At 56.3% G+C, this 23,777-nt stretch overlaps 2 protein-coding genes across 4 annotated transcripts in view; one reads left to right on the plus strand and one right to left on the minus strand.

The window, feature by feature from the left end:
• Positions 1-23,777, minus strand: part of DNM3 (dynamin 3) — a 347,110-nt gene that overhangs the window by 12,931 nt on the left and 310,402 nt on the right. For both annotated transcript variants that reach the window (XM_075131456.1, XM_075131455.1), the window contains one exon: positions 6,604-6,760. In XM_075131456.1, the coding sequence (XP_074987557.1) occupies positions 6,604-6,760 (157 nt within the window). The remainder of the gene's footprint in view (positions 1-6,603; positions 6,761-23,777) is intronic.
• PIGC (phosphatidylinositol glycan anchor biosynthesis class C) lies at positions 10,614-19,579 on the plus strand. 2 transcript variants are annotated; one of them, XM_048861998.2, is made up of 2 exons: positions 10,614-10,726; positions 17,885-19,579. In XM_048861998.2, exon 2 carries the CDS (start codon positions 18,113-18,115, stop codon positions 19,004-19,006), a length of 894 nt encoding a protein of 297 aa, XP_048717955.1. In that variant the 5' UTR covers positions 10,614-10,726; positions 17,885-18,112; the 3' UTR covers positions 19,007-19,579. The 2 variants fall into 2 exon arrangements, with proteins under 2 accessions (XP_048717955.1, XP_048717956.1); XM_048861999.2 differs by lacking the exon at positions 10,614-10,726 and adding an exon at positions 16,166-16,443.

Raw genomic sequence — 23,777 nt, forward strand, 5'->3', positions numbered from 1 at the left:
TTTCGTACCCCCACTAGCTATTCCTATTTAATCACAGGTGCTGTTTCTAGTACTTCGACACTGAGCAAGCTGCTGGGGCAAGAAAATCAGATAGGCAGATGGGCAAGTACTATGAACTGTGCCTGTAAAACGGGAGGCTGGTTTCAGGCCTTCCCAGATCCAGAGCATACAGATCAGAAAGGAAAATAAAGGAAAAGAGTCAGATACTGACAGTGAGACAGAATCTCCAACAGCCCCAGTTCCAAACAGATCAGTTCCCAGCTAGTCATCAGGAGATTGGAGGTGCAAATCAAGGCAAGGGACACTAAAGAAGCCAAAGCTAGGCCAGCTGAGACTTAAGGGTACTTTGAAGGCACCAGTAAAAGACTCTGGCAGACCATCACCACCAGAATGGAGCTCCTCAGTTAAGGACCCTCCCCTGCCGGTCCTGCCTGAAAAGTCCCTGCGGATAGCCTGTCAGCTGTCTGGGGCAGGGACTGTCAGTTACTACAAGACAGTAGAGCACCTACCACAATGAGGGCCTAGTCTGATTGGCCTCCAGGTGCTACTGCAATATAACTCTGCCTCTCTTGTGAAAGGGGAAAAGATATCCATGTCTCCACACTGGAGAATGCAAGCATCTTCTTCTGGCACAAGCCATCTGGTGGGCCAAGCTCACGCTGGGGCATGAGGCTTCAGGCTGTTGAATCTGGAGAGATGTGAAGTCCAAAGGAGGCATCCAGAATCATTGCAGTGTGACATTTTTCACAAGCTGAGTTTAAGTCAAGGTGGAGAAAATTCAATTAACTCCCTAGTTGAACTCAGTGATGCTGGTGTCTCTTGCCCCGAGCCCCCCTAAAAAATCTGCTGTGAAGCCCATGAGAGTCATAGTCTAGGGATCTCGGCATGGGCCTGGGAACCAGTCTGTGCCTTGTTTTATTTGTGGTGCATGAAGGAGGCCTGGAGTTCTTCTTCTTCTTTTAAGGAAAAGAGGCTATTTAGTCCTTTTTTAAAAAAAAGCAAGAGAAGACTCGATAGGTGACCAGAGAACTTGCAGGAGTAGAACATCACAAGTGATGAGTAAAACTGGCACTGGGGTATGGAAGGGAAGGGTTTTTACACCAGACGGTTTCAAAAGGTTTAGGGTTTGGTTTCTCTGTTTCAGCCTCTTCATCTGAATGCCTGGCAAGCTGTTGGAAGGAAACATGTGTTGTGAAAGATTGAACACCTCGGCCCCTTGACCAATGCTCAGAAAGCTCCTACGTGAGTGCACAGGGCTCCAGCAACCAAACGAACGAAAGCAAGACTGATGTCTCCAAAGTAAAAAAAACAAGCAGGGAAAAGAAATCATTCAACTAGTTCTGAGAAAACTCCCCAGATTCATTCTTCCTTCCCACACCACAAAGCAGCTCCCAAAAAACAGAAGCTTGTCTTTAATGCTCTCTCAAAACCACAGGTTTCAGAGGAACAGCCGTGTTAGTCTGTATTCGCAAAAAGAAAAGGAGTACTTGTGGCACCTTAGAGACTAACCAATTTATTTGAGCATGAGCTTTCGTGAGCTACAGCTCACTTCATCAGATGTATACCGTGGAAACTGCAGCAGACTTTATATACACACAGAGAATATGAAACAATACCTCCTCCCACCCCACTGTCCTGCTGGTAATAGCTTATCTAAAGTGATCAACAGGTGGGCCATTTCCAGCACAAATCCAGGTTTTCTCACCCTCCACCCCCCCACACAAATTCACTCTCCTGCTGGTGCTAGCCCATCCAAAGTGACAACTCTTTACATAATCAAGTCGGGCTATTTCCTGCATAGATCCAGGTTTTCTCACATCCCCCCCACCCCCATACACACACAAACTCACTCTCCTGCTGGTAATAGCTCATCTAAACTGACCACTCTCCAAGTTTAAATCCAAGTTAAACCAGAACATCTGGGGGGGGCGGGGTAGGAAAAAACAAGAGGAAACAGGCTACCTTGCATAATGACTTAGCGGCTAAGTCATTATGCAAGGTAGCCTGTTTCCTCTTGTTTTTTCCTACCCCGCCCCCCCCAGATGTTCTGGTTTAACTTGGATTTAAACTTGGAGAGTGGTCAGTTTAGATGAGCTATTACCAGCAGGAGAGTGAGTTTGTGTGTGTATGGGGGTGGGGGGGATGTGAGAAAACCTGGATCTATGCAGGAAATAGCCCGACTTGATTATGTAAAGAGTTGTCACTTTGGATGGGCTAGCACCAGCAGGAGAGTGAATTTGTGTGGGGGGGTGGAGGGTGAGAAAACCTGGATTTGTGCTGGAAATGGCCCACCTGTTGATCACTTTAGATAAGCTATTACCAGCAGGACAGTGGGGTGGGAGGAGGTATTGTTTCATATTCTCTGTGTGTATATAAAGTCTGCTGCAGTTTCCACGGTATACATCTGATGAAGTGAGCTGTAGCTCACGAAAGCTCATGCTCAAATAAATTGGTTAGTCTCTAAGGTGCCACAAGTACTCCTTTTCTTTTTTCTCAAAACCACAGTGGATTTTCCTCTTTTCTCACCCTAATCTACACACTGTGACCAACACTTTCAAACAAGGGAGTCACAAGTTAGGTTGCTACTGAACACGAGTGGCCTGATTTTCACATCTGCTGAGAACCCACTACAATGACACTCTCTAAAATCTTCCGTGGGCACATTGCTAGTCTCAGAAGTCCGTGAGAGCTGGCTGGGTGTCTCTAAGGAAGGATTAGACCTGCAGGCCAAAAATCAGGCCCCTAGAGCCATATACAGGCACGTAAATCAGCAGCCTACATGTCAGGGCTGCCAAGCCCTATAGGAAATGCACTTTACACTTGGAAAACACGTAGACTACAGGCACCAAGTGGGATTAAGTCTGACCACATCTGAAAATTAAATAGCCTTTGCTAGGGTGAGCAGTTTGCCGTGCTGAATGTTGAGCGAAAGCCTGACACTCCAGGGAATGGGGAGCATTCACTTTACCAAGAGTCTGAGCCACCAGAAGGCAAACTGTTTGGGTGTTTGGTAGCGAATGTGTTTCTTGGTGTAAAACTAGTGGGGTCCCCATGTCAGCCCCATTGTCAGCTCTCCTTGTCCTTTGGTCTCTCTCCTTCCTCAGCAGCTGCCTTTCCTCTTTCTTCTCTCAGGGTCAAAGCTGGCTGCTGGAAGAGAAATGGAGATGAGCTTTGTCCATGCTCAGAAGAGCACAGTCCTAGAAGGCTCTACCCTGCAACTGGTACCACTGGGAGGGAAAGTACCTCAATGCATTAGCATGGCTCTCCATCATCGCTGTTGCAGCTGCCAGGTGGCCTGCAGAACCCACTGGGAGAGAGGGGCCCTCTACCCTGGGGACTGCTCTAACTTACACCAGGCAGGACCCTGGATGCCCCTAGAACACAGGGAGTACACAGCGAGAGCCACTTTTGCTTCTCTCCCCCATCCCTGTGCTCAGTGCAGGTTTGGAGGGACTGAGACTGGACCCCAAATGCCTCCCTTCTCAGACTCACTTTAACCTGTTTGAATTCCGTTGCTTTGTGTTTGTTTTATATTTCTTCTTAAAGTGCTCTTCCCATGCCCTCCCCCCGTCATCTCCTCTGGCTTCCACGTTGCTTTATTCTGTTGCACTCTTTGTTCCTTGTTTGTTTTTTCATTTGTACTCAGCCCATCAGGCTTTGGGGCAGGCGCCATCTTTATTTTGGGGACTGCATAGAGCCTGTAGGAGCTCAGTAAATCATTGCAATCGCTTTGTCCCCTCTTCTCTCTCTCTGGCGCTTTGTGCCCATTCTGTGCATGCTGTGTGCTCTCTCTCCTGCACTTCACGTTTGTTTCCTGCAGTCTGGAAGTTTTTCCTTCTTGCTTTCCCCTCTCTTTCCTTGGCCAGATTCCTCTCTGTAATTGTCTTTTACCTTTTCTAGTCTCCCCTTTTCAGCTGTGCGAACTATGGTGCCCACGAGCAAACTACACCCCTTCCCCACCAGACACACACAAATACACACACATGCCACACCCACATCAGAGCAGGGCTGCTGATAAAGCAGCTGGGACTGAGAAGAGTCTGCATTGCTGCTGCTCCAATCTTGGCCTGTCATTCTGGCCCCAGTCGGAGACCCCAGGAGCAGATTTATTCGGTCCTTTGTCCATTTCAAAGCATTTCAGCTGGAGCAGCCCTGAGGGGCTGTGGGAGGGGTTACCTGGCACAGATCTTCATTCAGAGCAGAGCTAGGGCATGTGCTTTACCGCGGGCAGCCAGTGCTCTATCTTCGTCCATAAAGACGTACCGGTGTCACTAAAACCAGTCACTCTTGAGCTCTGGAGCTATTAGCTCTGTGTCCTGCGGGGTTTCGGGGCCAGGCTGGGATGTGAGTGTGTCTGTTACTGACAAGTCACTGTCAGAGGAGGGAGGTCACCCCATGACAGAGAGCCCAGTAGCTGGAGAGTGGCTGAGACCTAGTGGCCAGCTGAGTGTATTACAGAGGGGGATTCCAGATCAGGGGATGCCATCTGGGTCACAGCTTCTCCATTCATGGATATTTCAGGCCAGAAGAGACCATTGTGATTATCTAGCCCAGTGGTTCTCAAACTTTTGTACTGGTGACCCCTTTCACATAGCAAGCCTCTGAGTGCCACCCCCCCCTTATAAATTAAAAACACTTTTAAATATATTTAACACCATTATAAATGCTGGAGGCAAAGAGGGATTTGGGGTGGATTTACAGCAGGTGACCCCCCCTGTAATAACCTCGCGACCCCTTAGGGGTCCCAACCCCCATTTTGAGAACCCCTGCTCTAGCATGACCTCCTGCATCCCACAGCCCAGAGACCCTCCCCTAATCTGAGCCCATAACCACCTCCTCCCTGTCTCATATTTACTCTCTGATATAGTATTTAGTGGGGGGGGGGCTCACTTACTGCACTAGAGGGGGCAGTCAGAGTGGGAGACCTCTCCTCCTGGGCTTGGAGTGGGGTAGGCCAGGGCCACCTGCCTTCTCCTTTTGAAGCTGAACAGCTTGGGGCTGGCCAAGAGGATATTCCTTTCCTCCCTGTGGGGAGGAACCCCCAGAGTGACCCTCACCCCAGCTCAGCCCGAGCCAAGAGCAGCCCTGGTCGCTTCGGGAGGCAGGGCCATGCATGGCCTCATCCAGAAAGAAGCTGGCTCTAATATGGGAGGGAGAGGGAAAGGTAAAGCAAGAGAACCCAGAGACCCCCTCCAGGATGGACACTCCCTGCTCAGGGCTGAGAGAGCCATAATAACTCTACAAGCGCTGCCCCCATTGATAACCCCAGCCTGAAAACACGACTGCTGAACATAAACAGGCCTCTCTACATTGGTGCAGCTTTCCCTGCCCCACCTCCTCAGCAACTGCTATTATTAGTGACCCCAAACACAGACCAGGACCCCACTGTGCTAGCTGCTGTACAAACACAGAACACAAAGACAGTCTCTGCCCCTGAGGACCAGGCAATCTAAGACAAAAGACTAATCAGGAATACAACAACCAGTTGTAATGAGAAAAAACTGGTCAGAATTTAAAGCCTGTACGTACATAAGACCACTGAAATGCCGCTACCTCTGGGGTGGGGACAACTGGTATGCAGTGTGGGGGAAGGGGAACGATGGCCAAGGGCAACAGGGTATTTAAACAAAGTGTAGAGCTGACAGGACCACAGTTTAAGGTCTCATCTGAAAGACCCACAAGGAGCCAACTGCATGTAACACACAATGCTAAGCAGGTCCAATCGTCCTGTTTCAAACCGGACTATCCTTTTTTTGGGTGGTTTGTCCCCAGTGTGGTATTGAGACAAAACCGAACATGATTTTGTTTGGCATTGGACCGGGCCCCCCATTTTGAAGAGCGTGCTGCAGCGCTGGTGTGAAACACCAGTGGGGTGGAGCGGTTCCCTCTTCTGCATGAACTCCTCTTTGCAGTGTGACCTGCTATGCATCGTGCAAGCGAGGTCATGCCAACGAGGCGGGTAGGTGCACGCCCCAGAAGCACTGGAATGCCAGGTACACTGGCAATGGGTGAGTGGCTACCCAACCCGGCACACCTACTCATTCAGGAGGAAGCACTGAGTCAGATCTGGTATGATTCAAACCTGGGAAATCTAATCCAAGCCGGATGCTTGCACCACTGAGTTTGGCCTTCCAGGCAGGGGCCAATTAAAGGGGGAACCTCAATCAAAAGTCAAGATCTGATCCACAGGTGCAGGAAATGGCTCCTTTACTCCACTCAGATCCTGTCCCATTGCTTGTAAAGGAAAGGGGGAAGTGAAAAGGAGGTGACTGTCTAACCCAGTGCTCCAGTGTGGGAAGACGAGGGGCAGCGGGGAAAGAGAAATAGACGGAGACATTCATAATCTTATGGGCTTTAGAGGTGGAAGAGCCCTAATAGGCCACATTCATCTCTGGCGGAACTGCCTGAGTCTGTTAGTTACTCTAGGAGTGATCTGGCCCACCAGGCCCTCTTGCGTCCCTCCTGACAGTGTGGGACTGCCCCCTACACTATGACTGAGTGCTTTATATAATTACATCCGAGACTACACTTAATTGCCTCCTTTTCACCACCTGGAGCACACCCGGCTCTCCAGTAACACAGCTTGAGAGATTGCGCTTTTACCCTCTGGTTCTTTTGAGAGCCACAGCTCTGCTTGCAGGGAGAAGTCATCAGACAGCTCGTTTTGCGCGGAGGTGCTCCCAGGGCTGAGGGTCTGAATCCCGGTGGGTTGTAGCTTTCCCTTAAAAACAGGTTTCTACTCTTGGCCGAGGACGACTCCCTTCAGGAAATGAAATAAACAAGAGTGAGGATTGTTAGCACAGCCGGGATCACCGCAGTTTGTCCTGTTGTTCCCATGGTCAGAATTGCGGCTGTCGCTCCCTCAGTGCCCACATTTTCCTGCCAGCTCATGACAAACAAGGCAACCATAAAATCTGTCTTAGGAGAGCCAAGGCAGTTTTTCCCCCACGCTGTCAGTGGGATTATACCCTCTCTGGCCAACTGCCTCCCCATCACTGAACCCTGAGAGCCTCCTATGGGTCATCTGCCAGGATGCTTCTGACAACAAGCATGGGGCTGCTCTTCAGCCACTCAGTGCCTCTGTCCCCCCACCTCTCCACTGACTGGCACACTTGGGGACAGGATCCAGAGCTCAGTGCTTCCTAAACCTCACAAGACTCTGAGCTATAATGGGAAGCTTCAGCTGGCACAGAACAGGGTTGCCCGCTTGAAGCCAAACTTTGCTAAGTGTGCAGAACTCCCAGATAGCAAGGGTGAAAAATTAGGATGGGGGCGGGGGGAGGGCGGAGGAATAGGCGCCTATATAAGACAAAGCCCCAAGTATTTGGACTGTCCCTATAAAATCGGGACATCTGGTCACCCTAGCAGAACTTCACTGTCTCACTGGGAGCTGGATCTGTACAGCAGAGGGCACAGCTGTCATTCCTAATCAGCCGTTCTTTTTGTAAGCAAAGCATTAGACCTGTATTACACAGGCCTCCATCTGTCTATGAAGAGATGCTCTGAGTCCATCTCTCCATCTTCCATTCTGACAGGTGAGGTCAGCCAAGGAGCTCTCCTAGACAGTCCCGAGACCAGAACATCTGAGCTAGAGGTGGACTTTTGTCAGTGAGGCCACCTCCACTCTAGAACTCACCCCCTCTGGTAGTCCCAAAGCATTCATTGACCTTCACAGGAGACTTCAAGGCATCTTTGGTTCTCTAGGCTTGTACATGAGGCTGGCTCGAACGCGAAGGGATTTTTGGGAGCTCTCATTAGTTCCTATTGTGGCTCTTTAGTTATGGGCTAATTGATGTAGGATTTTTAAATATGTGCATCTTATAACAAGACAACAAACCCTGCCCCAGGCAGACCCTGCCTTTTGGCACTCATTGTGCAAGCTTTTCCCGGCAACAGACTGGTTCTCCATTGTGCGGTAGGGGACTCCCACTGAATAGGGCTGAACTGGGGCCCATCACAAAACTCCGATCAACGACTAGAGTGCCCCTCACTCCGGCCTGGAGTGTGAGCATGTGCAGTCAACAGCCCAGCCAAGGGCCGCCTCTGGCAGGTAACAAGCCAGTGACAGACCCAGTGAGCAGGAAAGCGCCCTATCCTAGCAGAGTGTCTCCTCCAACGTGCACTGTGCACTTGCTCCCTGTTTTGCTGTCACCCATGGAAACGTTATTGCACTTCTTAGGGCTCGTTTTGACTGCACTGATCCCTTACAGGGTGTCGATGGAGACTGGGGAAGTGTGCACAGCTGCTGCCTTTGCCATAATTGCTTTGTGGGGAAAGGAATTCAGAGCCAGCTCCTCTTCTGGAGTAAATCGCCGCTGAAGTTAGATTTACACTAGCAGAGGATCTGGCCTTCCAGTCTCGGGAACCTTTCAGCAGCACTAAATCCTCCTTCTCCATCAGTCTCTCCACCTCAGCTTCATTCCTCACCTGCCCCCTCACCCTCTTCTCCCCTACCCTATCACCCTCACCCCCCTTCCCTTCAATGTGTCCCCTCTCTTCCCTTTTCTTTCCATTTGGCTTATCCCCCCGTCCTCAAAAAAATCATGGAACTAACATGACATCACATAGACTCAGCGTCACAGGGTTGAAGGCCAGAAGGGGCCCTCCCCCTGATTATGTAGCCTGACCTCCTGTAGATCATAGGCCACCAACGCCAGCCAGCACCGCACAACCCAACCACTGAAATTCGACCAAAATATTACAGCCCACAAGTGATCGGACTGTTGTGAGCTGCAGGCAGAGAACAGGAAGGCTGAGGTGCACTCAAATCCAAGGCCCCTGTAGTAGCAGGGAATTGATTAGGTGAGACATGCCCAGATAATCCTGGCAAGCAATCAGTGCCCCATGCTGCAGAGGAAGGCACAAAACCCCCAAGGTCACTGGCAATCTGAGCTGGGGGGTATCGTTCCCAATCCCATGTATGGTGATCTGTTCTACTCCTTCCCCAACCCTGGGTCTGTCTGATCTATTTGTCAGGGCTTTGGGGCAGGGGCTGCCAGCTACTCTATGCTCAGACAGTGCCCAACACAAGGGGTCCCAGGTTTTGGTGAGTCCTTAGGCCCTAGCATGACGAACAAGATTAATAACGACACATGATTGCTTTAAGAATAAACTAACGCTCCTCAAACCCAGCCAAGAACGCTACCTTCTAGCGGGCTTGCCTGGGCTATGCGAGGAGCTGCTCTCCTTGCTGAGCTGCCAGGTGGTAGCAGGATATGGAATGTGGTCGATAGTTATAACAGGAACCTAGAAAGAAATGAGAGTGGCTCATCTCCAGTCATTGCAGCACCTGCTGTATCAAACCTGACGGATTACCCGGCACTGCGCTCCAGTGCTCACTATCTATACATCACTGGCAGCCACAGGCATTGACACTTTGCACCCACAGCGTTAGGTAGGTGACTAGATTTTGCCTCCACCTCTGGGTCATTGTTTGGAGATGCAGAGTAGCAGCATGCAGGAGTTCGAGGCCAAGCAGAGCTTCTACTTTGATAGAATCATAGAATATCAGGGTTGGAAGGGACCTCAGCAGGTCATCTAGTCCACCCCCTGCTCAAAGCAGGACCAATACGAGTTCTGAGCACCAAGCAGTTGTAGGTCCGTCTCCTGGCAGGAAGAACCTAAGAAGCACTTGGACAAGTGGGTGCATACTCCTGCTTCAGTGATAAAGCAGGTTGTATTCACTTTGGGCCAGATTCTGCTACCCATACTCACGTCAAGTATCACCTCGCTGCCTAGGTACTACTCTCAGAGTAAGGTGCTACTTGATGTAAGGACGGCAGAATCGGGATTTAAACAATACACATCCTCACACCCAGGCAATGCTTATTTCTTATGGTAAATAGCAGGAGGTTCTACTGAAAAACAGCCAGGGCACGCAGAGCTGAATTCAAAGGGGCAGGGGGTGGCCACATCCCAAGCTCCCTGGGTAAACAGGGTCAGAAATCAGAATTTCTGTTTCCTGGGAAAGTCTGGAATCTCAACATTTGTTATTATTACTGTTCCCATTAAACCAGATTTTTGACAGAATTCCTTTTGGGTCATGTGAAATGTTTTGTTTCAACAACCTCAACTTTGGACTATTTACTTCGGGTTTATATGATTTTTTAAATTTTTTTTTATAGTTTCTACTCAAAAATCAAAACGGTCTGTTCTGACCAAACGCTGTGTTGTGATTTTTGTCCAAAACCAAATTTCACGGAAATCAACAGGGCCCGTTGGGACGTTTTGAGTCTGACAAAGCGGCATTTCCAGATGGAAGAAAACACTCCATCGGAAACGTTTCCACCAGCTCTGTTCCCCGGGGGGCAGCTGGCATGGGAGCAGGCTGCTTGGGGCGACCCTGGATATTTCGGATTTATCCGATCTCCTGGGGGGGGGGGGACCAGACCAGCTATTAGGGGCTTTGTTTTATATACACAATTATTACACACACACCCCTCGCAAAATAAAAGTGTCCTGATTTTTCACACTCTCTATCTGCCCCACCCTCCCCCATCTCCGGCCCTGGTCCAGCCCCACGCTCTCGCATCCCCGACAGCAAGTCGCTCCCCGCCGCCCCGCTCCCTGCCCGCGCAGGCTGGCGTGTCTCGCCGCAGAGCCGGCCGCGCGCGGGCCACCAGGGGGCAGCCCCCGCGCGCTGACAGGCTCCGGCCCTGCCTACATGGCGGAGGGAGGGTCACGCGCCGCGCAGACAGGAAGCGGCTCCCCAGCGACCCAGGCCCAGGTACCGCACCCCGGTCCCCCCCTGCCCGGGGCCCAGCCGCGCTGCCCGCTCGGGGATTGCAGCGGGGCTGCCCCGTGCCCGGGGGGCGCAGAGCGGGGGCCGCGGGGCGCTGCTGGCGGCAAAGCCCGCGGCTCGGGGCAGCGGGAGCGGGGAGCCCAGCACGGCCCCCTGCGGGGCCAGCTCCCGCTCGGCGGAGCCCGGGGGTGGGGGCGGCAGCAGACGGCGGGGCTCGCCGCGGGCTCGGCGTAAGCCGCGTCCGGCAACTGGAGGAAGGGAAGCGGCAGGGTCGGGTCTCGGCCCCGCCTGCTCCCGAGCTCCGCTGGGGGCGCGCTGTGTCTCCGCCCCGCGTGTCTGACCTGGGCAGCCCCCGCCCCGCCTACAGCCCCCGACCTCGGCAGCCCCCGCCCCGCCCCGCCCCGCCTACAGCCCCCGACCTGGGCAGCCCCCGCCCCGCCCCGCCTCGCCTACAGCCCCCGACCTGGGCAGCCCCCGCCCCGCCTACAGCCCCCGACCTCGGCAGCCCCCGCCCCGCCCCGCCTCGCCTACAGCCCCCGACCTGGGCAGCCCCCGCCCCGCCCCGCCTCGCCTACAGCCCCCGACCTGGGCAGCCCCCGCCCCGCCTACAGCCCCCGACCTCGGCAGCCCCCGCCCCGCCCCGCCCCGCCCCGCCTACAGCCCCCGACCTCGGCAGCCCCCGCCCCGCCCCGCCTCGCCTACAGCCCCCGACCTGGGCAGCCCCCGCCCCGCCTACAGCCCCCGACCTCGGCAGCCCCCGCCCCGCCTACAGCCCCCGACCTGGGCAGCCCCCGCCCCGCACGCTCTAACCTGTGTACAGCCCCGCCCGCACCCCTCCCCGATCTGTACAGTCCCCACCCCACCGACCCTGGCACCCCGATCTGTACAGCCCCCACCCCATCCCACCCCATCCCACCCCACCGACCCCGACAGCCCCGCCCGCACCCCTCCCCGATCTGTACAGTCCCCACCCCACCGACCCTGGCACCCCGATCTGTACAGCCCCCACCCCATCCCACCGACCCCGACAGCCCCGCCCGCACCCCTCCCCGATCTGTACAGCCCCCACCCCACCGACCCTGGCACCCCGATCTGTACAGCACCCACCCCACCGCACTGACCCCAACAGCCCCGCCCGCACCCCTCCCCGATCTGTACTGCCCCCACCCCACCGACCCCGACAGCCCCGCCTGCACCCCGATCTGTACAGCCCCCACCGCACTGACCCCGACAGCCCTGACTGCACCCCGATCTGTACAGCCCCCACCCCACCGACCCCGACAGCCCCGCCCGCACCGCTCCCCGATCTGTACAGCCCCCACCCCACCGCACTGACCCCGACAGCCCCGCCTGCACCCCTCCCCGATCTGTACAGCCCCCACCCCACCGACCCCGACAGCCCCGCCCGCACCCCTCCCTGATCTGTACAGTCCCCACCCCACCGACCCTGGCACCCCGATCTGTACAGCCCCCACCCCATCCCACCCCACCGACCCCGACAGCCCCGCCCGCACCCCTCCCCGATCTGTACAGCCCCCACCCCACCGACCCCGACAGCCCCGCCCGCACCCCTCCCCGATCTGTACAGTCCCCACCCCACCGACCCAGGCACCCCGATCTGTACAGCACCCACCCCACCGCACTGACCCCAACAGCCCCGCCCGCACCCCTCCCCGATCTGTACTGCCCCCACCCCACCGACCCCGACAGCCCCGCCTGCACCCCGATCTGTACAGCCCCCACCGCACTGACCCCGACAGCCCTGACTGCACCCCGATCTGTACAGCCCCCACCCCACCGACCCCGACAGCCCCGCCCGCACCGCTCCCCGATCTGTACAGCCCCCACCCCACCGCACTGACCCCGACAGCCCCGCCCGCACCCCTCCCCGATCTGTACAGCCCCACCCCACCGCACTGACCCCTACAGCCCTGCCCGCACCACATCTGTACAGCCCCCACCCCACCGCACTGACCCCAACAGCCCTGCCCGCACCACATCTGTACAGCCCCCACCCCACCGCACTGACCCCGACAGCTCCGCCCGCACCCCTCCCCGATCTGTACAGCCCCCACCCCACCGACCCCGACAGCCCCGCCCGCACCCCTCCCCGATCTGTACAGCCCCCACCCCACCGCACTGACCCCGACAGCCCCGCCCGCACTGCATCTGTACAGCCCCCACCCCACCGCACTGACCCCGACAGCCCCGCCCGCACCCCTCCCCGATCTGTACAGCCCCCACCCCACCGACCCCGACAGCCCCGCCCGCACCCCTCCCCAATCTGTACAGCCCCACCCCACCGCACTGACCCCGACAGCCGCGCCCGCACCCCTCCCCGATCTGTACAGCCCCCACCCCACCGACCCCGACAGCCCCGCCTGCACCCCTCCCCAATCTGTACAGCCCCACCCCACCGCACTGACCCCGACAGCCCCGCCCGCACCCCTCCCCGATCTGTACAGCCGCCACCCCACCGCACTGACCACGACAGCCCCGCCCGCACCGCATCTGTACAGCCCCCACCCCACCGCACTGACCCCGACAGCCCCGCCCGCACCCCTCCCCGATCTGTACAGCCCCCACCCCACCGCACTGACCCCGACAGCCCCGCCCGCACCCCTCCCCGATCTGTACAGCCCCCACCCCACCGACCCCGACAGCCCCGCCCGCACCCCTCCCCGATCTGTACAGCCCCACCCCACCGCACTGACCCCGACAGCCCCGCCCGCACCCCTCCCCGATCTGTACAGCCGCCACCCCACCGCACTGACCACGACAGCCCCGCCCACACCGCATCTGTACAGCCCACACCCCACCGCACTGACCCCGAAAGCCCCGCCCGCACCCCTCCCCGATCTGTACAGCCCCACCCCACCGCACTGACCCCAACAGCCCCGCCTGCACCCCTCCCCAATCTGTACAGCCCCCACCCCACCGATCCCTACAGCCCCGCCCGCACCCCTCCCCGATCTGTACAGCCCCCACCCCACCGCACTGACCCCGACAGCCCCGCCCGCACCCCGATCTGTACAGCTCCCACCCCACCGACCCCGACAGCCCCGCCCGCACCCCTCCCCGATCTGTACAGCCCCCACCCCACCGCACTGACGACAGCCCCGCCCGCACCCCTCCCCGATCTCTTCAGCCCCCACCCACCGCACTGACCCCTACAGCCCCGCCTGCACCCCGATCTGTACAGCCCTCACCCCACCGCACTGACCACGACAGCCCCGCCCGCACCCCTCCCCGATCTGTACAGCCCCCACCCCACCGCACTGACCCCGACAGCCCTGCCCGCACCCGTCCCCGATCTGTACAGTCCCACCCCACCGCACTGACCCCGACAGCCCCGCCCGCACCCCTCCCCGATCTGTACAGCCCCCACCCCACCGCACTGACCCTGACAGCCCCGCCCGCACCCCTCCCCGATCTGTACAGCCCCCACCCCACCGCACTGACCCCGACAGCCCCGCCCGCACCCCTCCCCGATCTGTACAGCCCCCACCCCACCGCACTGACCCCGACCGCTCCGCCCGCACCGCATCTGTACAGCCCCCACCCCACCGCACTGACCCCGACAGCCCCGCCTGCACCCCTCGCCGATCTGTACAGCCCCCACCCCATCGACCCCGACAGCCCCGCCCGCACCCCTCCCCGATCTGTACAGCCCCCACCCCACCGCACTGACGCCGACAGCCCCGCCTGCACTCCGATCTGTACAGCCCCCACCCCACCACATTGACCCCTACAGCCCTGCCTGCACCCCGATCTGTACAGCCCCCACCCCACCGATCCCTACAGCCCCGCGCGCACCCCGATCTGTACAGCCCCCACCCCACCGCACTGACCCCTACAGCCCCGCCTGCACCCCGATCTGTACAGCCCCCACCCCACCGCACTGACCCCTACAGCCCCGCCTGCACCCCGATCTGTACAGCCCCCACCCCACCGCACTGACCCCTACAGCCCCGGCTGCACCCCGATCTGTACAGCCCCCACCCCACCGCACTGAACCCGACAGCCCCGCCTGCACCCCATCTGTACAGCCCCCACCCCACCGCACTGACGCCGACAGCCCCGCCTGCACCCCGATCTGTACAGCCCCCACCCCACCTTATTGACCCCTACAGCCCTGCCTGCACCCCGATCTGTACAGCCCCCACCCCACCTTATTGACCCCTACAGCCCTGCCTGCACCCCGATCTGTACAGCCCCCACCCCACCGCACTGACCCCTACAGCCCCACCCGCACCCCGATCTGTACAGCCCCCACCCCACCGCACTGACCCCGACAGCCCCGCCTGCACCCCGATCTGTACAGCCCCCACCCCACCGCACTGACCCCGACAGCCCCGCCCTCACCCCGATCTATACAGCCCCCACCCCACTGCACTGATCCCTACAGCCCCGCCCGCACCCCGATCTCTACAGCCCCCACCCCACCGCACTGACCCCGACAGCCCTGCCTGCACCCCTCCCCGATCTGTACAGCCCCCACCCTACCGCACTGACCTCTACAGCCCCGCCTGCACCCCGATCTGTACAGCCCCCCCCACCGCATTGACCCCTACAGCCCCGCCTGCACCCCGATCTGTACAGCCCCCACCCCACCGCACTGACCCCTACAGCCCCGCCTGCACCCCGATCTGTACAGCCCCCACCCCACCGCACTGACCCCTACAGCCCCGCCTGCACCCCGATCTGTACAGCCCCCACCCACCGCACTGACCCCGACAGCCCCGCCTGCACCCCGATCTGTACAGCCCCCACCCCACCGCACTGAACCCGACAGCCCCGCCTGCACCCCATCTGTACAGCCCCCACCCCACCGCACTGACCCCTACAGCCCCGCCTGCACCCCGATCTGTACAGCCCCCACCCCACCGCACTGAACCCGACAGCCCCGCCTGCACCCCGATCTGTACAGCCCCCACCCCACCTCATTGACCCCTACAGCCCTGCCTGTACCCCGATCTGTACAGCCCCCACCCCACCTCATTGACCCCTACAGCCCTGCCTGCACCCCGATCTGTACAGCCCCCACCCCACCGCACTGACCCCTACAGCCCCACCCGCACCCCGATCTGTACAGCCCCCACCCCACCGCACTGACCCCTACAGCCCCGCCCACACCCCATCTGTACAGCCTCTACCCTACAGCACTCTGACCCCTACAGCCCCGCCTACACCCCTCCCCAATCTGTACAGTCCCCACCTCACAGCACTGACCCCTACAGCCCCACCTACACCCCGATCTGTACAGCGCCCACCCCATCGCACTGATCCCTACAGTCCTGCCTACACCCCTCCCCCATCTGTACAGCCCCCACCCCACCGCACTGACCCCTACCTGAGATCCGGCTGGGAGTCCCTTGAGCTGTTTGTTCCTAGGCTGAGGCAGGGTGTTCTCAGTACAGGGCTCAGAATTTAACCCAGGCCACTTGCTCTGCCCAAGCACCAAGTTGGTAATCTTTGGGGCATGTTGCTTTCCTTGGGGCTTTCCTTTAGCGGGGAATGGGCTCAACGTCTGAGAGCTGTTCTCAATCCTGCAATGAGCTCCCTTCAGCTGGTCTCCATGGGGCACTGTGCTAGCACAGGGATCCATCCAAACGGCGCTCAGTGCAAACCTGGGGCCTTAGCGGGCAAACGGCAGAGATATAATGGTCCCTGCACCCAAGGCCTCGCTACACTCCTACAAGGTAACAGTGAGTCCTTGGAGTGTTTCATCCACCAGCCCTTTCCAAACCACTAACACGATCAGATTTCTATTTCGCTCTCAATCATGAGTTCCGTAGTATTTACAGTCAAGAAAAATTCCTCTTTGCCAGTAGTGTATAGATATTTTCACTCTCTTTTCAAAATGGAAAGACTCAGGTGAAATTTGGCCAAGGAAAGTTTTTCATTTAAAAAAAACCCAGGGATTTCCCCATTTCTATAAAGCCATTCCTGCAGCCTGGGGAACGCCCAACATTGCAGCGCTGTGCTAGGGCATGAGAACCTAAACCATTCATTTCTGCTGAAAGACGAGTAATCTGATGGGTGAAATCCTGGCTCCCTTGAAGTTAATGTTAAAACTCCCACTGCCGTCAGTACAGTCAGCTTTTCCTCAGTGTGTGTAAGAGAGTCGCTGTCCAGAGTTCACTTGGACTTAGGACATTGGGACAAAAAAGATACAGGAATAAGTCATCAAGGCCAATCTAATTTTTTACGTCCATGTGTGGAATGAATTTTGTGATGTGCACCAATATGGAGGTGATATGTGGCGAGGGTGGGAGCGAGGGATTCAGAGTGTGGGAGGGGGCTCAGGGCTGGTGCGGAAGGGGTGAGGGCTCTGGGGTGGGGCCAGGAATGAGAGGTTTGGGGTGCAGATGGGGGCTTAGGGCTTGGGCAGAGGGTCTGGGTGGGGTGGGGAGTGAGGGCTCTGGGGTGCAGGCTGCGTTGGGGCTGCAGCGGGGAGAGAGGACTCCCCCCAGCCCTCTCTCACCACAGCAGCTCGGGGCACCTCTCCCCTGCTGCACGGCCACGCAGCTTAGAGGGAACTTAGATCAGGGTTTGAATTTTACCCTTTTTAGTAAAGGATTCCCATCTACTCTGTAGAGGGGCACAACAGACCCAGTCTTACTCCAGGCAGGGGCTGCTTGGCTCCTTTGCCTCTGCTAACTTCCTTCCCCACCATCTGTACTGCAGCAGTGCACGGCACAGACATGGGGCTCGGCTGCACGACGGTACTAGGAACCAGAGCTCTCCATGCAATTCTCTCTGCAGTCACTGCCCGGTAGCTAGCTTGGTATTTGGTTCTGCTCAGAGAGATTAAGGGACTTGCTCAAGGTTGCACGGGCTTGGGATGGAGCTGGGAACAGAACCCAGGAATGCTGACTCTTAGGTCTCTTTTCTGGTAACTACAGATAGAACAAGCACCCGAAGATGCTCATACGACAGAAGCCATCTGGCAAGTAGCATGTGAGAGAGTCTGAGGGACTTGAATGTTGCTGCCCTAAGAGCAGCAATAGCTTATTCTGTGCAAGGTCTCCTGCTTTTCTCGGAGTTCCTGGGCCTTGCCTGGGGATCAGAGTTCAGTCATTGAATCTCTGGTCTGCATTGCCCAGCAGTTGAGTGATTCGTTGTGTGTTTGTTTTCTAGGAGCTGGCAGGGCTCTGCACAGAACAAAGAGGTCACTCTCAGCCCCAGCCTGATGCGTGGAGATCTGAGTGCTTTGTGACGAGCCCTTCTCGGAGGAGGGGACCTACAGAAACCTTCCACTTGTCCACTCCTGGAGAATGAGCCCTCCCCTACGTGTGGCTCTCCCAAGTCTGTGTGAGGGGATTTCACTCCAAGAGGCTGCTGACGCAGCAGGGCTGTGCTGGGAGAATGGTCTGTGCCCAGGTGGAAGCGAGCCCTAGGAAGCATTGGCAGAAGGTGCTGTATGAAAGGCAGCCCTTCCCAGATAACTATGTGGACCACCGGTTCCTGGAAGAGCTGCGGAAGAACATCTATGCCCGCAAGTACCAGTATTGGGCAGTGGTGTTTGAGTCTGGGGTGGTGATCCAACAGCTGTGCAGCGTCTGCGTCTTCGTCGTCATCTGGTGGTACATGGATGATGGGCTGCTGACCCCACAGTGGCTGTTCGGGGCTGGCCTGGCCTCTTCCCTAATTGGCTACATCCTGTTTGATGTCATAGACTTGGGGGTGGGGAGGAAGGAGAGCGGTAGGACCTGGTGGGCGGACCTGAAGAGCACCCTGGTGTTCATAGCTTTCACCTACGGCTTCTCCCCAGTGCTGAAGACCCTGACAGAGTCGATCAGCACAGACACCATCTACGCCATGTCGGTCCTTATGCTCCTGGGGCACCTGATCTTCTTTGACTATGGGGCCAATGCCGCCATCGTCTCCAGCACGCTGTCCCTCAACATGGCCATCTTCGCTTCTGTGTGCTTGGCCTCCCGGCTGCCCCGCTCCCTGCACACCTTCGCCATGGTCACCTTTGCCATCCAGATCTTTGCCCTGTGGCCCATGCTGCAGAAGAAGCTCAAAGCACAGACACCCCGCTGCTATGTGGGGGTGACCCTGCTCTTCGCCCTGTCTGCACTGGCCGGGCTGTTGACCATCTCGGGCGTCGCTGCCCTTCTCTTCGCCCTTCTGTTGATCTCCATTTCATGCCTGTGTCCTTATTGCCTCATCCGGCTGCAGCTGCTCAAAGACAACATTCATGGGCCTTGGGATGAAGCTGAAATCAAGGACGACCTCTCCAGGTTCCTCATGTAGACTCATCCAGGACACACGGCAGGGGGCAGGACCCCACTGGTGCTATCGGAACAAAGACTTCTGCATTGGAGACGACCTCCTGCGTGACGGAATCTCAGAGAAGTTGGGGGGGAGGTTGCAGTGTTATAACAGAGCCTCTTCTCCCAGAGTGAGACAAACTGCTTGGTACATACCGGGAACTTTTGTCTCCCCAGTGTCTACGTGTATTGTTCTCGCTCATTAATACTAGCTGAGCTCCCACCGTGGAAGTGTGGCAAGAGCACAAGTAGACAGAGGACTGTAGGCAGATGCCACCATTTTATCCACCACATCACCTGCTCAGAGCAGGTCTCCATGACGTACATGGCACTTTATGTCAACTATAGGGCAAGAGCGTCTTCTCCCCACTAGCGCTGCTGTTGGCTCTGCTGCTTGGGAAGCTGAATTAAGGGTAGCAATAGTGGGGAATGTTTTAGCCAAAGTTTACTGGTGGAGATGAGGCCCACTGGACTTGCTGGGTATTTGGAGAGCAGTTTTCAAAATCTCTTTGGCAAGCTGGACTTTCTGGCTATTAAAAGCATCCAATCCCTCAAACCTCCCTGCCTTTGTCATTCTTCTGTGAAACAGTCCAGCGGGAGCAGCACAGGGGGGGCGGCTGATGGGGCAGGCAGATCAGATCCAGGGGTTGTATTTTGTCAAAGGGCAGAGTTTTCATTTCTTAGTTCAGAGGTGCCACCGCAGGAGCAGGAGTGTGGGGCGGATCAGGAGTGGGAATGCAGGATACCTGACTGTGCATTGGAAGGCCCTGTGTTTGCTCCCATTCCAGTGTTGCGTGGGATTTCTTAGTGTCACTGTAACACAACCAGTGAGAAACTCAAGCAGAACATCCTGGCTTTATCTCCCTGCAGCTTGCAAAGCTGTCGGGTCCGCTGTGTGTCCAGAAACATCCCCAGGTTCTTATTGTGATGGCATCTTCCCTTCTCTGGCTGATGTAGCGCTGGGTATTTCCGCTAACAGACAGGCACAAGCAGAGGAAGGGGATTCTTTGCCAAAGGCTTTCAGCAACACTCTGGCGAGCCAGCTCGGTCTGCTTGGCTGGAACACGAGATGATGGATGTGCCTGAATTTTCTGGCCTTATCGTGCTGCTCCCCTTTGAGTCCAGTCCATTACCGACTGACTCAGCTGCAGCTGTGGCTAGTGCTGTCTCCTTCCCACGAGAGCAAGACAGTTCCGCTGTAGCAGCTCTGAGAGGCCGCTCCTTTCGCACCTCTGTGCTTTGCAGGACTGTTTGTTCCCAGTACGCTTCAGCAGGGATCGCTCGCTCTCTCTGTCAGATCCGAGAGCTGGATTCTCGGTCAGCATGGAAGGGTTTTGCGCGTTCATTCAGGGAGAGGCTTAGTTTAAATCATGGTCATGGGTGTGACTCGCCCGGCACCACAGATGGGTTTGTTTCGTGCTGCTCATCCATGCACTCTTGCTCTGAGTTGTGAGCTGCTCCGTCAGCGATCCCTGGCAGTGCTCCCTGCACTGGACAGGTTGGGGCTCAGCACTCGCCCTCTGGACCAGTTGTTCCCGCTAGCGCTCTGAATGCTGCTGGTTACTTCAGTGCTAGGACAGCGTGGCGGGGAGGGAAGGGCACGAAGAAGAGACTGAGGAGTCAAACAGCAAGAGGGGATTGGTGAAACGGCTCAGCTGTACAGATAAACCCCAGCCTCACTCAGCGTGCAAGGTCGCCTGCTGTACCCATACAGCACCATGGAAACAATTATTACAATAGCGTCTAGGGGCCCATTGTGCCATTGTACATACATAGTGAGACAGTCGCTGCCTTAAAGAGCTCAGCGTAAATAGATTAGCCAGACAGAAGGGGATGATAATACATCCTGTTCTACATCTCCAGAACAGAGGCACAAGTGTCCTGCCCACGGGTCGCAGAGGGAAGAATTGAATCCAACGCTCCTGATCTCAGTCCGGTGCCTTACCCATGAAACCATCCATCCTCTCACCAAACAGCCAACTAGTTTTGGACCACTACCAACCAGCGGCCTGCCCTGGCATGGAGGGCAGCTGCCAGATGCACTCAGACCCAGAGGAGGTAGCTAACTTAGAGCCCAGCTCCTTGGGCTGTTGTATGGGGAAGTGGCTGCACAGCCCCTGAGTTGGCCTAGGACTGGGGGAAGGAGTGAGCCAAGGATGAAGCCGAGGCTGTGTCTGCACTACGAGCTAAGGGTCTGATTGCCCCGCTCAAGTCTGCGTATCACACTCTTCGCTAACCTGAGTATAAAGAGCCGTGTAGTCACAGTACTAGCACAGGGGGCACTGTTTACACAAGCAGGGGACTCACACCCTAGTTCGCAGTGTAGACATAGCTACACTATGGAGGAGTAGCTGTCACACTGAGGAAGGGAGGGAATTCCACCTGGAAGGGGCAGGATGGGGGAAGGCATGAAGACAAGAGGAGCATTAGGAAGGGAGATGCGTACAATGATCACAGGGCGAGGAGGGAATAGCATGCAATTCTTCCTAAGCTCTCTGGCTCGTGGAAGCAGAATGGTGTAGAAAGGAGCCCATGCTACTACAATAGGAGCAGGACCAATGCACAGAGGAGCTATGAGAGGAGAGGGCTGTGCGAAGGAAAACAGCTCACCTCCGTCATGTTACTGTCAGAAGAGCTAGGAGTGCAAAGAGCAAAGGTAACCCAATGTGCAGCCAGCAGATGGTGCTCCTCACAAACCGTTCTGGCCACATAAAGCAGCAGCCGCTGATACAGGCTGCTTTGATTAAATGCACTTCTGTCCCTAAATGCTAATTGCATCCATGTCCCCATTCCTCAGTGCCCTGGCTGTAAGAGCAGAGATAGCCGCTTCTGGGGAAGAACTAAGCCAGACATATTCTTAAGGAGCAAAAAACTCGTTTTCAGGCTAACATACCTGGCAATGTACAACTGAGGAGAAAAGAAGCCACACTTCTGTGGCTACATTGTATTAGCTCCATCCAGAGGGAATGGCTTAGTTGTGTAAGCCACAGATGTGCAACACCCAGACTCACTGGAACCACAGTGTGAAATCCCAACAGGGTTGACTCTGCAGGGTGTGGAGCCCTGCTGGTTTGGTGGAGTCTCTGTAACTTGAAGTCTTTCAGTCAAGATTTGAGGACTTCAGTGGGTCAGCCAGAGGTTATGGGCCTATTACAGGTGTGGGTGGGCGAGGTTCTTTGCTCTGTGGTGCACAGGAGGTCAGACTAGATCAGGGGTTCTCAGACTTCATTGCGCCATGACCCCCTTCCGATAACAAACATTACTACATGACCCCAAGAGGGGGGATTGAACCCTGAGCCTATCCAAGCCTCGCTGCCTTGGGTGAGGGTGGGGGACAAAGCTGAACCCCAGGGCTGTAACCTGAGCCCTGCTACCTGGGGCTGTAGCCCTTGGGCTTTGACCCCGGGCAGTGGGGCTTAATCTTCATTTCGGCCCTGGTCCCCAGCAAGTCTAACACCAGCCCTGGTGACCCCATTAAAATGGGGTTGTGACCCACTTTGGGGTCCCAACCCAAGTTTGAAAATAGCTGGACTAGATCACAATGGTCCCATCCGGCCCTAAAGTCTGTGGGTCTGTCTATGCTGCAATGTAAGCCCAGGGCTAGTAGAACTTGGAGTTAGCAGACCCTGGGTTTGTTAACCTAGGGCTCGAGCGTCTACACTGCATTATGCAGGCCTGAGTCCAAGCTCCCATATCCCAGACTTCCAAGCACCCTTCCAAAATATGGCCACCCTACCCCTTTGTTGGTGGTGCAGTGTGGGAAAACTTGACTGTCCACCAAACTTGACTGTACAGAGGACAAAGAAAGTCAGCTCATGGGCTTGTGGGATACTTTTGACAGGCTGCCAGAGCTCAAATCCATTGTGGCTGTGTCTACATGGCAGAGCAATAGGGCTTGAACTCTGGGTCCTGGCTTGACTCTGGCTCAGATCCTCCACTCCTGGTGGGTCTTGGGACTTTGGGTCTGAACCCTGGGTTAGCATGATTTGCATGTGGATGGGGGTTAGGCTTGAGCCTGAGTTTGAACCCTGGGCTTACATTGCAGTGTAGACATACCGTCTGAGCCTTTGCCCTTCATTCTGCCAAGGTAGATAAATGGGAGCTCCCTGCAGTTTGTGAGTGTAGGGAACTTCCAGAGAAGACCTGAGATTCTGAGTTTGCTTTGCTTGCATATTGAGGATCTGTTGGGCCAATCTCTAAGAGCGTTGGCTGGATTTGGCTCTGAGGTCTTTGCCCAAAGCTCTCGTTTCCCCCCGCAGATCCTCTACACGTTGTTTTGCACTGTTTAGCTGCCTCAGAGGTGATTGTGTGAATATGGGCTATAAAGTGCTTTGGGCTCTAAGAAGTTATAGAAAGGGTTAAAAAAGGGACAATGGCAACATTGACACTCCCATCAACTCTCCACCCCATATTAAAAATTAAAAACAACACCTGAAACAGAAACAAATCAACCAGCCCCCCCCCCCCCCCCCCCAAATATTCCAAGCAGCATTTGTACTTTGAAAAGCAGTGCCAGAGACTCCAGGAAGTCCCCAATGGACTTGGCTATTGCTAGGGATTTTACATGGAAGGTGTTCAGGTATCTACAGTGGTGGGTGGCCCAGCCATAGAGGAGAATGGGGTTATGGGACAAATAAACTAAATCTCCCATGAGGCACTGTGACAGCATATCAAATGGAACTATTTTGATTTTTGACCAAAGTACTTGGTGTTTTTGATGAAAAAGAAATACCCGTTTCCCACAGAAAGCAGAT

The sequence above is a fragment of the Caretta caretta genome, chromosome 8 (assembly GCF_965140235.1).
Source record: "Caretta caretta isolate rCarCar2 chromosome 8, rCarCar1.hap1, whole genome shotgun sequence".
In the NCBI taxonomy this organism is placed as follows: Eukaryota; Metazoa; Chordata; order Testudines; family Cheloniidae; genus Caretta; species Caretta caretta.

What these genes read in the sequence shown, in the direction of transcription:
- PIGC (XM_048861998.2), top strand. Translation starts at nt 18,113, where the DNA reads ATGGTCTGTGCCCAGGTGGAAGCGAGCCCTAGGAAGCATTGGCAGAAG.